The sequence below is a fragment of the Hermetia illucens genome, chromosome 4 (genome assembly GCF_905115235.1).
Source record: "Hermetia illucens chromosome 4, iHerIll2.2.curated.20191125, whole genome shotgun sequence".
Taxonomy (NCBI): Eukaryota; Metazoa; Arthropoda; class Insecta; order Diptera; family Stratiomyidae; genus Hermetia; species Hermetia illucens.
Genome location: NC_051852.1, coordinates 160382286 through 160401803, shown reverse-complemented (window position 1 = coordinate 160401803; position 19518 = coordinate 160382286). Strand labels below are relative to the sequence as shown.

The 19518-nt window shown below is 42.8% G+C and overlaps 1 protein-coding gene across 1 annotated transcript in view; it reads left to right on the top strand.

The window, feature by feature from the left end:
* The first annotated feature begins 1095 nt into the window (after nucleotides 1-1095).
* Nucleotides 1096-19518, top strand: part of LOC119653806 (E3 ubiquitin-protein ligase MYLIP) — a 121233-nt gene continuing 102810 nt past the window's right edge. Inside the window, exon 1 of the mRNA XM_038058829.1 lies at nucleotides 1096-1821. Coding sequence (XP_037914757.1) covers nucleotides 1735-1821 — 87 coding nt within the window. The 5' untranslated portion in view covers nucleotides 1096-1734. The remainder of the gene's footprint in view (nucleotides 1822-19518) is intronic.

Below are 19518 nucleotides of genomic sequence, written 5' to 3'. Positions count from 1 at the left end.
CGAAGATACACCTCGTAGAAACCGATAAAATCGTCGAAATCATCCAAGTAGACCGGCATGTGAGAATCGCTTGATTGACCAGGAACTGGATAAGGACCATAAAACCGTTTGGAACCATTTGCAGAAGATTGGATTTAAAAAAAAGCTGGATGTTTGGGTGCCACACGAATTGACGCAAAAAAACCTCTTGGACCGAATCAACGCCCGGGACGTACTGCTGAAACGGAACGAATTCGACCCATTTTTGAAGCGAATAATGACTGGTGATGAAAAGTGGATCCCGTAGGACAACCTCAAGCGAGAAAGATCGTGGTCGAAGCGGGGCGAGTCGCCCAACCTACCGCCAAGCCCGGATCGACGGCCAGGAAGGTTTTTCTGTGTGTTTGGTGGGATTGGAAGGAAGTCATCCACTATGAGCTGCTCAACTATGGTCAGACCCTCAATTCGGTCCTCAACTGTGAGCAATTCGACCGTTTGAAGCAGGCGATTGAGCAGAAGCGGCCAGAATTGGTCCATAGGAATGGTTTTCTGTTCCACAAGGACAACGCTCGGCCTCACACATCTTTGATGACCCGCCAGAAGCTACGGGAGCTCAGATGGGATGTCCTATCGCACCCACCGCATAGTCCGGACCTGGCACCAAGTGATTACCATCTCTTCCTTCTAAATGGCAACAAGTTTGCGAACAAAACGGCGCATATTTGACTTAAATCGGATAATTCTAAGTATGTTAAATAAAGCGTTAAAATTCGATCACAAATACGACATTACTTTTCCCCAACCCAATATAAGAAATAATCTTATCGGACCTACCTAGTCGTTTCCTCAGAATCATCTTGATTTGCTTGTCTTTTGTGTAATGAGAGCACTGTTCAGTGCCGGCTTTATTTCCGTAGGCATATGTTGCACAACGGAGAGTCATCGAGGCAATTGTGTACTCCTCTCCGCAGTAAACATACCCCAAGCGGGCTCTTGTTTATCCTCTCTCTCTCTCTCTCGTGTCAACCCAAAGATAAACTCACGACAAATTCACTGCGTTCATCGATTCATCCATCCCCAGCTGAACTTTTTCACCGATCTGTCAACTTCCATTGCACCTTCCGTCAATGCTGAAGATTTCTTCCAAGTCTTTGGTGGTTTTTCACTTCAATCGTGTTATGAATTTCGCGTAGTATGGACGTGGGAGGTGACGATTCGCGACGGCCAGTAGTGAAAAATTTTACAAAAGCGAACATTGTTGCGTTTTACGTGAAGAAATGCCGAATAAACTTGTACCGGGCGCTTTTCATTTATCCGACCTAAGCGAATTTCGAATTTAATTTAGAAGGAAAAGTCGCGGAGACAAATTGGGAGCATTCAAGCCGAAAGGACATAGTTGCCAAGTGTTTTTCCAGTGAGAAAGCGGAAGAAGAACTTTTCATCACCCACACCTTGAGCCCAGAGGAAATTGTCAGTGCGGACGAGAATTTCAAAAGTGATTTTGTTAAAGATTTATTCGGGAAATCTCGAGGAAAATTAAGTGAACGTGAAATCGAGTTACTGTAATTGCATTTTCCGATTTTCCTCTCCTTTCGCGGAAGCTGTTCTGTTGTAGTTGTGCCGTTCTAGGTTGGGAACATTTCACCGAGCAAGTTCCCAGCCGTTGATTTTACTGAAAATTCCGAGATAACTTTTGCTCGCTGCGGGAAAGTGGTGCGTTCGTTGTAAATATTGGGAGGAAACGACCAAGCGAAAATGTGGTGCATAGTGAATCTGCCCAACGGCACACAGCTCGCTGTCACCTGTGATTCCAAGGCCTTGGGGCAGGAATGCATTGAGAAGGTTCGTGTCATAATCTTATTTGCGTTTTAATCGGTTTATGCAAGTTCAAGACAAAGCACTTGGTTATTGGGGACATCGTTGATGGAAACCTTTTAGGAAGGTGGACACATCGCGAAGCTCCGTGAATAATTAGATCAGCCTTCCATTGTCAATGACGAACTCTACTGTCTTTAATTGCTCATAAGCGAAGCTTCATGAGGCAAGACGACTGCTTTCAGATATAATTTTCACATGCAGATAAGATACCGTGAATTGAATAAAAGATCAAATGAGCTAGCTCTCCAGGAAACCTAAATTGCTAGATTTCTAGGCACCGTTCATATCAGTTATTCGTGCTTTTATCAACCTTCTTGTCGATTATTTACTGAGATAAGGAGGAGTAAGTATCTGCGGACTTTGGATTGAATTGAAGACTCGGTCACTTATCTTTCATCCCAAATGGCAACCAAAGGAGATATCCACCTGCCACCTGACAAGGTTTTGCGCGAGTTTGCTTACAACTAAAACGCACTAATGCCTTCCCTGGATGCAGTTTTCTCCCAGAGGGGAGTGCCCAATACTTAACTAAATTGTATCGAATATTTATTCAAAGTGTTGGACAACGCCCTTCCGTTGGAGACTTGACCATTATAATTCACTCAGTTAATGGACGACTGAGAAGATAGTGGAAACCTTTTGCTGCTGATTCTATTATTGGTTTCTTTGTTAACGCGGGAGGCAATCCTTCAGAACTGACTAAATTTTATATGAATATAGACGCAGACCGACAGGGACCGGTTTCCTGGAGGAGAGTCGCTACACCATATATTATAGTGGCCATCCAGTAAACCATGTGGTCGGAGTAGGTTTCTTAGTCAGCCAAAAAATTAAACCTGCTGTTATCGGCTTTGAAAATATAAGCGAAAGGCTATGCACTCTGTGTTTGCGAGGCAAGTTTAGAAATACAAGCCTTAACGTTCACGCCCCTGCAGAGTCGGAGAAGGATACCTTCTACGAGGCAGTAGAACAAACCCTCGAAGCCTGTCCCAGATATGATATTAAAATCATAATTGGGGATTTTAATAGCCAAGTAGGGAAGGAGCCCGTATTCAGGCGATACGTTGGCTCCCATAGTTTACACGAAAATACAAATGATAACGGACTATGGATTACTCAATTAGTAGTGTCACACAAAATTGTTGTTGGAAGTACCAGGTTTGCGTGGAAAGCGGTCCACAAACATACGTGGGCCTCTCCAGACGGGACCACTTTCAACCAAATTGACCACGTGTTGATCGAACGCTGCCACTTCACATCCTTGATGAATGTCAGAACATTTAGGAGGGCAATATAGGCTCGGATCACTATCTTGTTGGCATGGTGCTCCGAGTTCGAATAACAACACCGCCCAGAATCCCCTCTGACAATCAGGTGAGAGTTAACACTGAAGCCATCCACAACACAGCCCTCTGCGACACCTATAAGAGGGAAATGGATCTCGCAATAGCCGCAGTCAACAGAGGTTCTGGAGATGAAGCATCTACAAACGGTCTTCACAACCACCTGAACAACATTAACGTTAATGCGGCCACAAACATTCCAGCCGCAAAAGGAGTCGGAACGGTTGGTTTGACGCTAGCTGCGGAACAGAAGAATGCCGCATATCGAGTAATGTTGCATTCTCAAAGAACGCGGGCACGCCCAGAGACTTATCACGAACTCCGTCGAGCGGAGAAGCGACTTCACAGACGGAAAAAAGAAGCCTGGGAGAACCAACAAGTCTGTGAACTAGAAAAGTGCAGGGAGCAACCATACCAGCCGCGGAAGTTTAACCAACAGGTCAGCAGGATGAAGCCTTATACACCTCGATGCTCATCCTGCCGAGACAAAGAGGGAAATCTGATTTCCGACAGAATGGGCATATTGGAGCGATGGGTTGAGTATTTTGATGAGCTACTGAACAACCAGAACATCGGCGAGTTGGAGGTCCCGCCAACTGAAAACGACGGACAAATACTGCCGCCACCAAGTATAGGAGGAACAGTCTGTGCAATTCATCGGCTAAAAAATCATAAGTCGCCAGGAGCCGATGGAATTACAGCCGAATTGTTTAAATATGGAGGCGACCAGTTACACCAAGTGGTTCATCAACTTATGCTCAAGGTATGGGACAGCGAATCAATGCCTGACGATTGGCAACGAGGCATTATCTGTCTCATACATAAAAAGGGAGATATCACACAGTGCAGCAATTATAGAGGTATCACGTTGCTGAGTACCATCTATAAGATATTCTCCGCTATCTTGCTAGGTCGGATAGCCCCATACGCCCAGAACATCATTGGCCCATACCAAAGACGCCTCACACCAGGCAAATCAGCAACAGATCAGATTTTCTCTGTGCGGCAAGCGATGGAAAAACTGTTGGAATATGGCCCTGGAGAAAGTCATCCGTGGTGCTGAGGTAAATGCAAAAAGTACGATCCTCTTAAAGTCCACCCAACTACTGGCCTATGCTGACAATATCGACATCATGGGAAGAACGATCCAAAACTGCCTTCATCCAGATCGAGCAGACGACGCGAGATCTTGGGCTGCACATCAATAAAGGCAAGACAAAGTATATGGTGGCAACGTCAGCACCGAAAACCAACCAATCAACATCAAACCGCACTGGTCAAACGGGAAGAATAAAGATACAACTTTGAGACCGTTGATAATTTTTCGTATCTAGCGCGGTTGTTGTCAGTCAACAGAGCCTATTTCAGCTTACAAAAACTGTTCCGCTCGAAAGGTTTCACCATAGGGTCAAAGCTCTTACTATACAAGACAATGATCCTGCCAGTCCTCATGTATTCCTCGGAGACTTGGGTTCTTAACAAGAAGAATTGCGAACTCTTGGCCGCGTTCGAGAAAAGAATCCTCCGAAGAATTTTTGGCCCCCTACATGAGGATGGACGATTCCGTAGCCTACATAACGACGAAATCTATGAACGATACCATGACCGTTAGGTTGTGGATAAAATCCGGCTCAATAGGTTACGGTGGGTGGGTCACTTAATCCGTATGGATGAGGATGATCCCACCCGGAACGTCTATAAGGGCAATATCTATGGTAGAAAAAGAAGACGAGGCAGACACTGCCTAAGATGGAGCGATGGCGTAGGTCAGGACGCCAGACAGCTTTTAGGGATATCGAATTAGTGGACCTCGGCGCAAACCCGGGATGTATGGAGTTCCTTATTAAGGCAGGCCTAGACCGGATATCGGTTATTGCGCCGTTGATGATGATTTAACCACAGGTTTTCACTCTATAGTCAACTCGCCGATCGATATGGGACGCAGGGTCGGGATTCTCCTTCTGTTTAAGATGACTACTTCGGTTTTTTTCAGCGCAAGGCTGAAACCGTGAGCAGTCGTCTATCCGCTTCCCCGTCGCATCAATATGCCAATTCTGTTTTGCGCCTGCTCAACAGTGCGGCCGGCAACAAGTGTCGCAACGTCGTCTGCATAACCGACCAGGCGCGACTCTTCGGGCATATCGAGTCTCAACAGATTATCGTAGAAAGCGTTCCAGAGGTCCGGCCCTAGGATGGATCTCTGTGCTACTCCCGACGTGATTTTTGTCCTCCTTTGATCCTCTAGCGTCTCATAGAGCAGGGAGCGGTCTTTCAGATAATCCCTCAATATCCGCAAGAGATAGCTTGGCACGTGGAATGAGTTTTCTAGTATGCCTAGCATATCTGTCCATCTTACGGAATTGAAGGCATTTCTGACATCAAGCGTTATGAGGAGCACTATCCGTCGAGATCGGCGGCTGTGTGCCTCGGCTCGATGAACCACATCTACGAACTCTATAACAGCATCCACTGTAGATCTCCCTGTTCTGCACCCGAACTGCCTTGGGGATAAGTCCCCGGCAGCGCGGAGCTTTTCGAGCACTTTTTCGGCCGTGTCAAGCATACACAGCGGTCGGTATGCAGACTCATTTACCCTTACTAATCAACGCGAGTCTGGCCAGCAAGGAAAAATGCCGTCCTCCACGCAAGCGTTAAACACTTCAAGCAGTAATTCTGGCCATTGGCGAAAGACCAGTTTGTAAACTTCTGCCGGGATGCCATCAGTCCCTGGCGCCTTCTTGTTTTTTATAGTGAGAACCGCTTCTTCGAGCTCTCTCATTGTGAAAAGGGGGCAATCCTCGACGTTTTGCGCGCTATTTACATCAACCTGTACAGGGTGTCTGGGGAACAATGCTCGCACAATGCGGTCCATCTGGTCGGTACTTAGTATGCAGGGCTTCCGTAGAGCCGCGGTTTTCCGGCTGACAAGCTTATAGCCAAGTCCCCACGGGTCCTCATTCACCTCGTTAACAAGGTTCTGCCAACCGTGAGCTTTGCTTTTATTTATAGCGCTGCGGAGTCTCCTTTTTGCTGATCTATACTGTGCCTTTATGGCATATGCCTCCTCGTTGTCATGGATCCGGTGTTTAAAACTACGAGCCCAGTTCTCGCCGCCATTTCCAGAATCCCTCTGGAGTCTGACTGAGGCATGCCCCATTCAATCACCGCCTACCAGGATACGTCCCTCCGTGCACGAAACGGCGTCCTCCAGAGTATCAAGCCGACGCCGAAAGTCCGGCATCGTCTCGTTCGGCGTCAGGTAAACGCTAAAAAACGTTATCCCTAAATACCGGATCCAGAAAAACCCGTTCCCCCGGCATTCGGCAAGAACACGGATGTACACTTAGTCTATTCACTGATACGATCCGGATGGTAACCTCGCAACTACAAATTTTCCCTAAATGAATCTACTCTAAAAGATATCGATTTTCATATTTTTCTTTCCATTTCTGTTAAAAAAAAACATTAACAACTTCATAACAAAGAGAATGAAAATTCTTTAAAATTATCTCAGTTTCTTGCCTTTTGATCCACTGAAAACTTCACAACGATCGGCTTTACTTAAAAAATTATTGATCCAAGCAAGCTTTTGACTGGAATTTCTCAGGCAAAAACACAACACTCCATGAGACGCCGTTAATGCTTGATGTGAAACAGATGGTGCCCATTATCTGGCTTCGAAACTTTAATTGCATTTTCTCCAGACGTTCACCAAAGTGGAAGGAATAGTTCTTTTCTGCTTTTTGCTAATTTATTTTTACGCCTTTTACTTTTGAAGTGCTTTGATGACGTTTTAACAGCCTTTGGGGATTCCCAAGATAGTCGACCGTAATTAAGTTAGTTAACTTGGATAGATGGTTGGATTGGTGGCAGTGTTTTGCGTAGGAATGGGTTATGTTGTTCTCATTTTGCACCTTTTGGCATATTATACTGAGGTTGATTAACGTCAATAGTATCAGAAGCTAAGAGGATAATTCTTTAGATTCAACTGACCGGATTTTCTTTTGGATTCATTATTCCCCGGGGGTATGTTTACACCACGAGATAATCCAATAAGATGTGGGATGTTGTTTCGTCCCAATCGTGTACAAATGTTATCCTAGAAGACATTGATCGGCTATTGGACTTATCAGTATCCTCATCGCATCTGGGACAATTCGAAGAATCATCCGGTGCAGATACTGCCTGTAGCAACCACCGTGTCCCGTGAGGAACTGGGTAATATGGTAGTTGGTTTCCCCATGTTTCCGCTGAAGCCACACCCTAATGTTGGGAATGAGCCTCTACGTTCACCAACCTTTCGTAGACCCGTTTCATCTGCGTTGCCAGAGATTATGCGACTCTGACCTTGCCGCATTCCTACGCTCTGCGTGCCCATGCATGGTACACCACAATCATGCCTGTCACCACCAATACTGCCTCATCTGAAGTGGTTCTAAAAGCACTACCAACCCTCAAAGTCATCAACCGGTAAACCGAGTTCACCTGCTTCCGTCTCTGAGAGTTTGAAAGCGCCTCTGCCTACACATATAACCTAACATATACTCAAGGTGGGATTTGTAGTTATGTTGGGGATTCTGATATGCTTGTGTGATGTTAAACTAAATGCTGTACGCGGCAAACCTCGTCTGTCCTTTTACCACGAAGTCCAAGAATTGTACCACCATCTTCAGTGCAAGAGTGTATTTGGTCCTCATGGAAATCGTAATGAAGGCAGACGAGCCTTTGGAAAAACGAAAATTTCTTGGCAGCTCGGATATTCATCATCTGCTATAATATACCCGGCACTGAAGAAGGGAACAAGTTGTTCCCGAAATATCGATACATGCTTAATAAAAATTACTTCTAGCAACGGAGACGGTGTTGAGTTTTAATTTCTAAAAACTTTTTGCTAGAAATACCGCGGCACGCATTTATTATAGCTCTGATATTGTTCGCAGAAATTTTCCCGATATGAGTATGTTGATGTCATCAGTATATCCAGTAAAGTCCCATAGTAAGGGTTATAGGATTCCCTCTGAAGGCAGCCCCTGCATACAACGGTGTATAGAGTCTCACGACCAAATCGAGCCAACATGCCTTCTAGCAATGATTATGTTCCATATCGTTCTTCCTGTCGATTGATGCCTGTGAGCCAAAGGAAGTGTTGTCAATGTCATCTACTGCATTCACCAGCACTGCGATAATCATTGTTTCGATCCAGCGGAGGGAGAATATTAGCCTCTCACTTATTCATCCCTGAACCAGTTATACCATATCCAGTATAGCATTTTTACAAGAAAGGGGATGGGCAAAGTGGTATATAAGGTATTCTAGGGGTTCCTTTCCAGTTTTCGTCGAATTTCTTCAGTGTCTCAGCGGGATTAATAGGAGAAGGAAAAAAAGAATAATTTCCATCCCCTCTAGCAGAGCCTCTGCGCTTTCCGGATCTCTTTGTTATACAACATACAACCAATAGTTGGCGTATTTTTTGCTGTCGTCCTGCTAGATTTCAATTCTACAAGTTCCATTTGTGTGATGATTTTTCATTGTAAATTTTCAATTATTCGCATACAAGATGTATGTGTTTGAGGTGGAGGAGGAGCATCGCCTTTGAGCACTCAGACCCTAGTGGTCCATTGTACTCGATTATCCCGTCTGACGGAACATCCCCAATTCGTTTATGTATCGCAGGATTCCCGTTAGTGGATGTGGCACTACCCGCTGCAGTTGATGCGTCTATAGGCGGGGCACTCTCATAGGAAATTTTCCGTGGATTCCGCTTCCTCATTGCAGGATGGACATGTATCATCTTGGAGAATTTCTAATCTCAACATATGCCCAGCTAGTGAGTTATGGTCAGTCTGAATTCCCACAATACTTCTGCAAAACCTCCTGCTTTTCAACAGGATAAACTTTGCCGTATGTTTTTTTGGTTCTGACAGGAAAAGTTTGGTGTGTTTAGCAGCATTTAGACTCAGTCATCTATTATTATGGGAAGCTTGTTCCCAGTTTTTGATAGCAGCATTAGCCACTGCAACTGACACCCCAATTGCTGGTTCCGGTCCGAGCACGGGGGAAATTGAACCCCCTTTTGCTAAAGCATCCACGATTTCATTTCTCTCTACACCACAATGACCGGGTACCCAAAGTAGTTTCATCGTATCCTGAAGGATTTTTTAAAAGTGATCAAAAGACTGCCCAACGCCCTTAATACAGATTGCGATACGTTTGCCCTTCACCTGCTCGTCAATCAGTTAGGTTGCCGTCCTTAGGTTCGCGTATAATTCAGCCTGAAATACCGTTGAGGTAGACTCCTGCTTCAAACCCCTGTTCTACCTGTATACCCTGACATGCATTGTTCCAGTTTTTTTCTTCGTTTTGAGATAATTTCATATCTTGTACCAGACACATGTATGGGGTTCCGAGAATCAGGAGGCATTGCCAAAACTGGATTCAGTTTTAGAATTAGTCTATCAACTGCTCTCATTGCAGTACTCCGAATGAACAAGCCCTGCAAATTGAGTAATGCATTCAGAGCTGCACCGGATATCGAGCTCATGAAACCGGTAATATCCAGATACACAGTCGTTTGCAGTGTGGCTAGTTTGCGGTGAAAACTCTTTTCTTTCACCACACTGCGGATGCATAAGCGAACATTGATCTAATGATAACAAGATATATCCGTATTACTACCTGAGGCCTAAGTCTCCATGTCGAGGCGCCAACACAGGTCCCTGTGGGTGTGCGCTTATGAGATTGACTGTCCTCAAGTTAAATGTCTCCATGTCTCCGCTCTTTGTTTTTTTTCTTTGTTTTTTCTTCGTCCAATAGTTCACATCTGACTACGCAAGTATGGCTGTGATTGGCAGTCCATGTACCCTGCGACCCCAGTGGACATGCAAGGCTTTTTACTCGGAGGCACTCCGCTCGCGACACCATGATGCCATTTACTCTTCAGAACCGATCGCATAATATCTTGCGTTTTGGTTTTTGCGAATATCGGTTTCTTTGGGGTACCTGGTAATTTCCCAGGAAATAGGCGTCCCTACCGCCACAAAGCAGGGGGAGGGGATATTGCTATCTTTGTCAAAATAAATTGGCAATGAAGATTAAAGAAACCACAGGAGATGGCACTGTAGGTTGCTTGTGGTTGAAGAGGATTTTTATCGGAACCAAGCTTAAGGCTTCACTTTTTTTAGTATAATGGTGAGTTCTCTGTGAAGAATTTTATAGCTCATTTGCATTGATATCTAGCTTTATGATAAGAGCATGATTTAACACACTCACAAAAGCTCTCAACACGGAGTAGGCAATATATTTTTTTAAGAATGATGGGGTCCCAAGTCCGCATCAACTTAATGCTGGACCGGACCAAATGGGGAGCAACTTACTCCCTCTTACCTGGTCCACGGACCCCTCGCTTAAGGCTTGCACCCAAACTTTTCAAAAATGTCAAGCGATTACGGCTTTACGGTTTCTTACCAGGGCAGAGGCAAATTGTCAGACGCTGCCTCACCTCTGCCCTGGGAGCAGCGTGACTATAGCGGCTCGCAGATGTTGAATGCTCTTTTATATAATTCGTAGAACCCGACATGACTACGAATTATATTGAGCGCAAATCCGCCTTATTGACCAGAGCTTGGCCAGAGCTGAAAATGTTTTTTTAAGAATGATGGGGTCCTAAGTTCGCATCAACTTAATGCCTCTGCCCTGGTAAGAAACTGTAAAGCCGTCATCGCTTGACATTTTTGAGGCAATATATGTTTAAAAGATTCGCACGGCAAGCCCCAGTGTAGAACGTAATGACGCCAAATACCAGGACTTTGTCTTTTGTCCAAAACTTCCCTTGTTTTATCCTTGACTACGTCAACGGGATCAAGACATCGTATTGCATATTGAAACACTGTCTGGTTGGGGTTGGTATACCTACTACTGCGCTATTGGCTCAACTTCCTTTCCTTTATTGTTTTTCTTGCCGCTAGATAATTCTGATTATGAATTTGGTCACCTGCGGTAGCCATTTAAAAGACCGTTCAGAAAAACTTTTCGATTTCTGATAAATCGCAGTTTTCAAGTTTTAGGGGGGATTAGGATTAGTTTTTGATCCTTTGATGTACTTGGTACTTTCCTTCCTGGGGGCATTATCTTCTTAAAGCAAAGGGTTGAGCGTTCAGTCAAGAAGAAGGGAATCTTGGACGAAAAAAGTAGTAGAAAGTTTCGAATTGGAGCACTTGTCGTCAAGTCGTTGTGGACTAAGGACCCCTCAACTGTTAAACAAAAAAACCTGCTACAAATAACTTTAGGCCTGATAAGGTTACTCTGGTAACGGTATATAACGAAACGATCAACATTTGGAAATCACGCTGCTCCCAAGGTCGGGGGCGGGGCAGCGTCTAATGAGTTCTCTCTATCCTGGACAAAATCACAGATAATAGATATTGAAACGATTTTAATGAGGTTTTCTTCTACACAAAACCTTGGAAACATTATTTGTGCAAGTTTGATTATGAATCAAAATGTATTGTGAAGCCTCTCATAAAATCACCTTTGTATTAAGTTTAGAAATTGACAGTTCTCAAGAAATCGACGAATGCTACGTGCATAGTTAGCTTATTACGCCACTTCGACATATTTCCAATGGCTAAAGTATTCCTTACGTAAAATAAGTATAAAGTCCGGAAAATAGGATTAATATGCCTTTGCACGCAATAGTGTTTATGTCAATTTGAAAAACATTGTTTACTATTTTGTGTGAACTGCGCCCTATTGCAATATAATCGTTAACGGAAACAATGCAGCCCGTTGAGCATGAAATTGGATAGAATGGGGGGAATACAACTTGTAATTGCGGTAAACCATAATCAATCACGTAATTTCGCACTGGTCTTATCAACGCAAACAGATTGAGTGCATTCAACCTCTGATAAGAACATCGTTGGCTATTTTTAATCTATATATGTACATGAAAATGTTTCCCAATTGTTTAGAGTCATCAATGGTCACATATCTCTATGAAGCTGATATGGCTCCAAACTACGAGCTTTCTGCTTTGGCAGCAATGAAAGATACTTCTAAAATCTAGACATCCTAATCTTCAAATATTCCATACGAACCATGTGTCTATTTACAAGGTCAATTGCGCAATCCTCACGTCTCCAAATAGCCTTCAAATTCATACCCACAATATAAATTCGTGGTGCTGGAAGAACAAGTTCTAAGCCATGATGAAGATAAAGCAAACAAAATCTAAACAGATAAAATCCCAGTTGAAATCCAAAGAACCGGTTTCACGGAAGAGTTATTTTATAGAGTAACGTGCACAGTTTTAATGTCACTGAGGTCATCAACAACAATTAGGTAATTAGCATGCCTTAAATCGTTATTCTTGCTGGAAACAAGCAAAACAATTCACATGAACCATTTGGTACTTATTTACAAGTATTCAACTGAAAAAGGTCAGCAATCTTTCAGTGTCAAAATTGATGCTTGATGCCACTGTAATTGTAATGAATTAATGAAAATAAGAGAATATTAATAACGAAAATATTTTTTTAGGCCACCTACTGGCTTGAGTTTTATTCCATGAACTGCTGAATCAGGGTATTGTGAGTTTATAATTTTTTGTAATTAAAATAAATATACTTAAGTCGATAAGAAATTGAGGGAATTTTACTAGAAAGTTACATAAGGTGAAATATGATTGATTTTTGAGGGAACACGGAGCTATTCGATTCAAATTAAATGTTTAAAGCTAGCTCTTCGCCCACTTCTCTCGCTAGCATTCCGAATCTCTTCCAAAAAAATGTAAACCAAACATATCTCTTCCCTTTACTATCATTTATAACCAGAGCTTGCCTGAAGGTATTTTTCCGAACATACCCTTGCACAAAAAAAGGTGACAATATCCGGGTCGAAAACTACCGACCTCCTTGCTTCTCACCAAATTCCGATCGTATGGATGACGACGAGTATTCTCTCCTGGTTAAACGGTTGTATATTGTTTCCATTCACTCCCTCATCAGGTGTACCTCCAGGGTCCATCTTGGGTCCATTTCTGTTTCCATTTTTCGTGAATGATCTTCCTTCCTTTTTTACCTGCCCTATCCTTTTATATGTAGATGATTTCAAATAGTTTTCTTCTGTTGGTTCGCCTACCTCAATGCAGCATTCAGTCAAACCTTGACACATCATCTCAGTGGTGCGTTCGTAGCAAGTTGCCACTTATTGCGAAGAAATGCTGCTCTTTATATTATTCACTAAAAACTTCTCCCCCGACACCTGTTTATTACCTTGATGGTCAACCCTTAGCCCTGATTGCCTCTTAGAAGGACCTAGGTCTGACCTTTGACAGCAAACTTCAAGTTAATTTTCATTATGTCGATGTTCTCAGCCCCGCTTTGAAGATGTCCGGCTTTATCCTTCGTTCCTCCTATCAATTCATGGGTATCCATTCCTCAGTCATCCTTTATAAAATCTTCGTCCCTAATATTCTTGCTTAGTCTGGTGTGGTCCCCTTGCCATAATTGTGATTGCGATGCAATTGAGTCTATACAAAGGAGATTTGCTCGATTTCCAACCTTTAAAAAGAACCTTCCCTACTCGACATATCCTGAATGTCTGGCTTTCCTTAACCTGACACCTCTGCAATCCCGTAGCTCTTTGACTGACGCATATAATGGCTTGATGAGCAACACTGTAGCCCTGGAATCCATTACCGTGATCCATCACATAATATTGGCAACCTTAATATTATTGAGGTTCTTTTCGCGGGGCTCTCGTGCTATTTAAACTCTCCCTTGCCCAGAATGTTACAGGATTATAACCGTCTGCAGCTTGGGCCTCTGGCTTCATCCCTAGCCACTCACAAAAATAGAGTTATTGACACTTTGTATTTTTTTGTTTTCTTTTATTTTCTGTATGCATGCGTTTATTGTTAATCAAATAAATAAATAAATTAGTCAATTATAAGAATCTTAGAAAAAATATATGAAATTAATCTGTGGAAATACCCCAGTTGCAGTTGGGTTTCAAAAGATCTGCTTAGTAATGCCATAATAATCAAATATAGGTATTCCCCTTATTTGCTGTAAATTTTGTTTGGACAAGTGTCAATTAGTCTATGGTAGGTGATGCATAGTCGTATAATATAGTGAGAGATGTTTGTAGCCTCTTATTATTCCAGTAGCAAGAGTGTGAAGCTATACTTGATTGTATGCAGAGTAGTCATGGTTACTGAAATAGTAGTTAACGAAATGAAGATTGAAATCCAATTACCATAATTTGGCCGGATTTTACGATACAATCTCCCATGACTTCCTATGACTAACATCACCGAATACAATGAATGATGACTCTTGGTTTGCTTCATTTTTTTCTCATATTTGCTGGAGAGAAAAATATCCAAGCTTAATGTTTCCTCTGGCATGCAAGTCTAGCTAGAAATAATGGGGATCGATGGTCAGACGACTATCCTGAGTGGCCGAGGACGACCTAAAGGGAAGAGCTATCCCAAAAATCTAAAAAGGAAAGGAAGAATGAAGGAACGTCCTGATGACTGAAGCTGAGCTCTGGAACTCAACATTTTGGACATGTGGGCTTACGAGTATTCAGGCGCCTGCAACTAAAACAAAAGACTTTGTGATCCTCCAACAATCTTCGAACAAATGGCCAATCTGTGGACAATTCCAGCAGAGCATCTCAGACTGAGGATTTCTTGAGATGCACTTTATGTCAACACCCTCTCAGATTCAGCAGAATTGTCGCACAATTAGTTAGAGAGTTTGCTTGAGAGACACTCTTCTGCAATAACCTACGCAACTCGCGAACCCTGTTAGCCGGAAAATAGAGAAGTTGCCTCTAAACGTCAGATCTCAGCCAACGACATAACAAATCTACCAATTTGTCTTCCGTTAAGGAATTTTCCCTAGTGTACGCAAAGCTTTCTAATAACTGTCGAAGTTTTCGCACGGACCTTGCATTCGGTCTCGCATCTGTTCAGAGATATCCCAGTCATCTAGAGAATCCTTAAGCTGCTGGCGAAGAGCCTCACGAAAAGAGATCCACTCGATTCGTCCGACAAGTAGTAGTTCCAGTACCAATCTGCTGCTCTATCTCTGAATAGGGTGTGTACATAAGTACACAGCCAGCCAAAATCCCCCTGTAGTGTTGAGCGTGTCATAGCTTCTACGCGGAAAAGGAACTCGTTGATGAGCAGAGATGTTTGATTGCTACCGAAAACCAGATCCCAGTATGCCATGATGGTGTCGACACGATCCACTGAGAATGTATTAAGCGGTCGTACCTGGCACCCAAGAGGCGAATTGTCATCGTCTGAGTCGTTAAAATCGTCATGTCCGTGAAAGTTCTTGGATCTGGATCTGTCGTCATGTTGGTAAAAATTCAGATTATGTCTATCATTATGTCTGTAAAAATTGTCTGTATTCAGTCCATTGTCACGTCTGTCCTTAAAATGTGTTGCATCAGTTGAAGCAGGCTGTCATTGATCTGCCCGATGCACTAAGTGCGTGTTCGGGTTCGAGTTTCGCAATGCGGACAATCGCTCTCGAACCAATATCGTTAGGCTTATGCGAATCCCCATGTTTTTAAGATCCGTTGCGGACGCACGCATCGGTAAAGACACTTGACTTGTGTATAATGACACGTAAAGGATCAAAGCGCTCAAAGGACCTCCCCCTCCCCTCCCCGCTTTAATGAAGCTCCAGTATTTGCGGGCAGACCTTCACGGTCAACTTAGCCAATTTCTTTTAGGTTTTGGTATAGCTCTTCCCTCTAGGTCTCCCAATTTCTTTTGGTTCATTACAGCCTTTTTATCTTATGCTATTTTTTTCGTAAGAAGACCCTGTTTATTGTATCTTTATAAACATTGTACTTTATCAGTGTACTGGAATGTTACTTTCTTCGAAGAACATTAACCAAGAACCCAAGTTTTACTACTTTTAATTATTTTTTTTTTATTTAGATATTGTTTCTTATTAACTACTTTGAACGTTGGATTTTAGAATGAGCTAAAAAACTTTCAGTTAATTCCGTAAGTCGGATAATCTAGCTTCTCTTGGATCTTCGAGCTCTTCACGCAGCGTGGAGGACCGGTTCCTATTCGTAAAGCATGGTCTGTTCTGCAAGCAGCAGGACTTATTTAAAAAAAAGTATTTAAGAGAATAGTGGAGTCCTCCAGGAACGCCTGGATCGGAATGTTGCTCCCTCGTTATCGCCTATTGAACCCCCTCTACCGAGAAAAAAACTTGGCGTGGCCAAATCGAAAAAATCGACGTCCTAATTCACATGACAAAGAAGATCCTGGCAGATCGTTTTTTTGTTCCTCTGATAATAATCTCGACATCAACTTCATGCACACTTTCCTCATGCCTAAGTATTCTGTCACGATCTCATCATCAGCGATTATTCTGATTTCCATCCTATAATCACTGTTCAGTGAATTTTTCGCTCGTGACATATTTTTGTCGGTCCTGCTGGTCAAAGGGCGTCCGGGGCGGTCGTCATCTTCCAGTCTTTCTCTATCCTCTCGGAATTGCTTATGCCACTCCAAAACGCCCGATCTACCCACGACGGGATCACCGAAGGCCTCCATAACCATGTCCTGGAAAAATATTTCTAAAAAAGAAAAGCATGTTTGTATTCATACGTATCCCATGATTAAAAAGCACCGGATAAAAAAAACGGCGTAATTTTCAGGCCCATGTGCCAACGTTTCCCCCACTCGTTCTTACATCATGGCCTCCAAAGGGATGTCCTTTAGCTCTCTCATCGCATATCAAACTCGATGGCGCCAGAATATTGACATGAATGTCAGCTAAGTTGGTACTAACTTAAAAAAAATCGGAGACTCGATTCTGTCTTGCGCGGTTCGTTTAAATTAAAAATTTCCCAGAGTTTCTGATCATAGGGTATGTAGGTGATTTTTCAATATATTTGCCATTTGAAGGTGGTGAGGCGGGGATCAATTTTTCAATTCTTCCTCCAAAAAAATCCCGGCGGCTCGTTTATTTCTTCGTTCGTGTGAAATCCTTTTCCACCAATGTGCTCCTTCAGAGGATTGAAAACATTGTAATGTCAAGGCGTCAACTCAGGGGAATGGGGGGTGGTTCAAAACGTCTCATCCAAACGAGTTCAGGAATTACTTCGTGACGTTAGCCATATGAGGTCTGGAATTATCGTGGAACGGACAGACTCCCGGGCGAAAAGGTGTGACGCTGATATTGAGACTCTCTACGGCCTTGAGAGCTCTGATATACTTACTTTCTGAACATGCCTCATAATTATCAGCGGGCGCGAGTGCGTAAGCTACCAAAAGAAGGAAACTTCACAGTCATCTTTTGGTAGTTCCCCTTCGAGGTTTTTCTAGAGCTTAGATATCGATGCGCCACTTCCAGAGCACTTTTATAAGTTCTTCTCTTTTATCAAAATTTGTCGTGTTGGCATAGATTTGTATTACTCGGACTAGTTTGTTTACATCCTGACGCCATCTTTCAAGAACTTTTGCCCTTTTCTCGACAAAATCGAGACTCGTCCTGCCAAATCGATCGAAGTGAATGCTCTAGCATTTTTTCGAGGCTTGTTCAATGGCATGGCCATTTTTAAGGTTTTGTGTAAAATAAAACCTTATTAGAATCGATTCAATGTCTATCTGTCTGTCACACCCGATTTATTCGGAAACTGCTGGATCAAGAGCTTTCAATATCCAAACCTCAAATTAGTTTCATTTTAAAGGAGAGGAGCCAGGCTGTATGGCGGAGTTGCCAACTTGTCGAAAAACAATTCCATACGGCCGTGAGAGCTGCACTCTCTAAACGTGCCCCGCAATAGTGGATTTCATCAGGGTGCGAGTGCGTGACCTAACCAAGAAGAGTCAGCACCATATACATCCTTCACTGGGCAGTGGCATGGATTTCACCAAACGTTGAATATATTCGGCTGGAATCTCTTCATTATTCAAGAAAACGTTCCATCAATTATTTTTTGTTCGACATCAGACCTTCGCGAAGCCAACCGTCGACATAATCCCACAGGTTGTCAATAATATTGCAGTCCGAGGATTGTGGACAGGTTTTGAGTAGCTTCGCAAAGTTGACCGCTACCACACGTTTGTTTTTCACGCTCTGTGTTTCGAGTCACTGTTTTGACATATTTTCAATTTTTGACAAATACCCAGTTTTCTTTCAGTCACTAGTCAAGCATATGGTCAGCAGGAATCTTAGCATAGTCATTTGATATCCTAGAAAGTCTAGAAATCTCAAAACTACCCGAGGAAAATAAGATGAACACCGATCTTGGGCTCTTCAGCCTAATTTAAGAAAAATCAGGGCTAATCCTTAATTAATTAAAGAACTCCCGATATTTAAATTGGCATTGTGTAAAACAAAACCTTATTAAAATCGGTTTACTGTGTGTCTGTCTGTCATACGCATTGACAGTTGTAGCGATTGGTACCAAATTTGGTGTCAGTTGCGGAGTTTTATACAGATGAGGACCATTTCGAGCTACCAGACTTTAAGAAACTTTACAGGTTCCCCTGTGTGTAGAGGTGGTATTTGGACCCTCCACCCAGATTAGGAAAATAGACTTCTGTAACATAAAAAATTTTCATTCTAGGGAACTTTCCTTGTTGCCCTCTACTGCTTTTGCTTGATTTTAATGTAGTCAGAGCCACGTTTGCACTGTTTTGCAATATGGTTTAGCCTACAATTGGCGCCTTTAATCCATTCCGGCTCTTTGTTGTTAATCTCGCATTGTGAGGAGTGGTGTTCCCCACTGCATATCTTACATTTGATGGGACTCGATTCAGGCCGTTGATAAGTTAAGAATTATTTGCCGATAGGAATGCCAATACCTTGTCGTCTTCAATCTTCTCAATTCGCAAAGGAATGTCAATATGGCCTCGCGTTGTAGTTGTGCGAAAGTGATTGTAGGTGCTTTGATTTTTCTGGACGCCTGATCTTTTTTGACAATCGAGGGATCATTGACCTCATCAGCCAGTATTGAAAAGCGATTTTGGATATGCTGGCACTTTTCACTCTTTTCGGCATTTTTAACGTGTTCCTTATTAATATTATACTTCCATCGGGAATTCCTCCCAGGAAGGTTTTTTCCACTTTTACAACTGTCTTTTGTTTATACGAAAAATTCACTAGAATGTTTATAAGACTTCAAATTAATAAAGAAAACACCGGAAACTTCGGAATAAATTCAATTCTGATGTACATAGTATAGCCATAAGTTCTGTCAGTCAGACAAATTTTTGTTTTTCACGAAATAATAAACCAAATTACCATTAGAAAAGGAAAACAGAGCTTTCAAA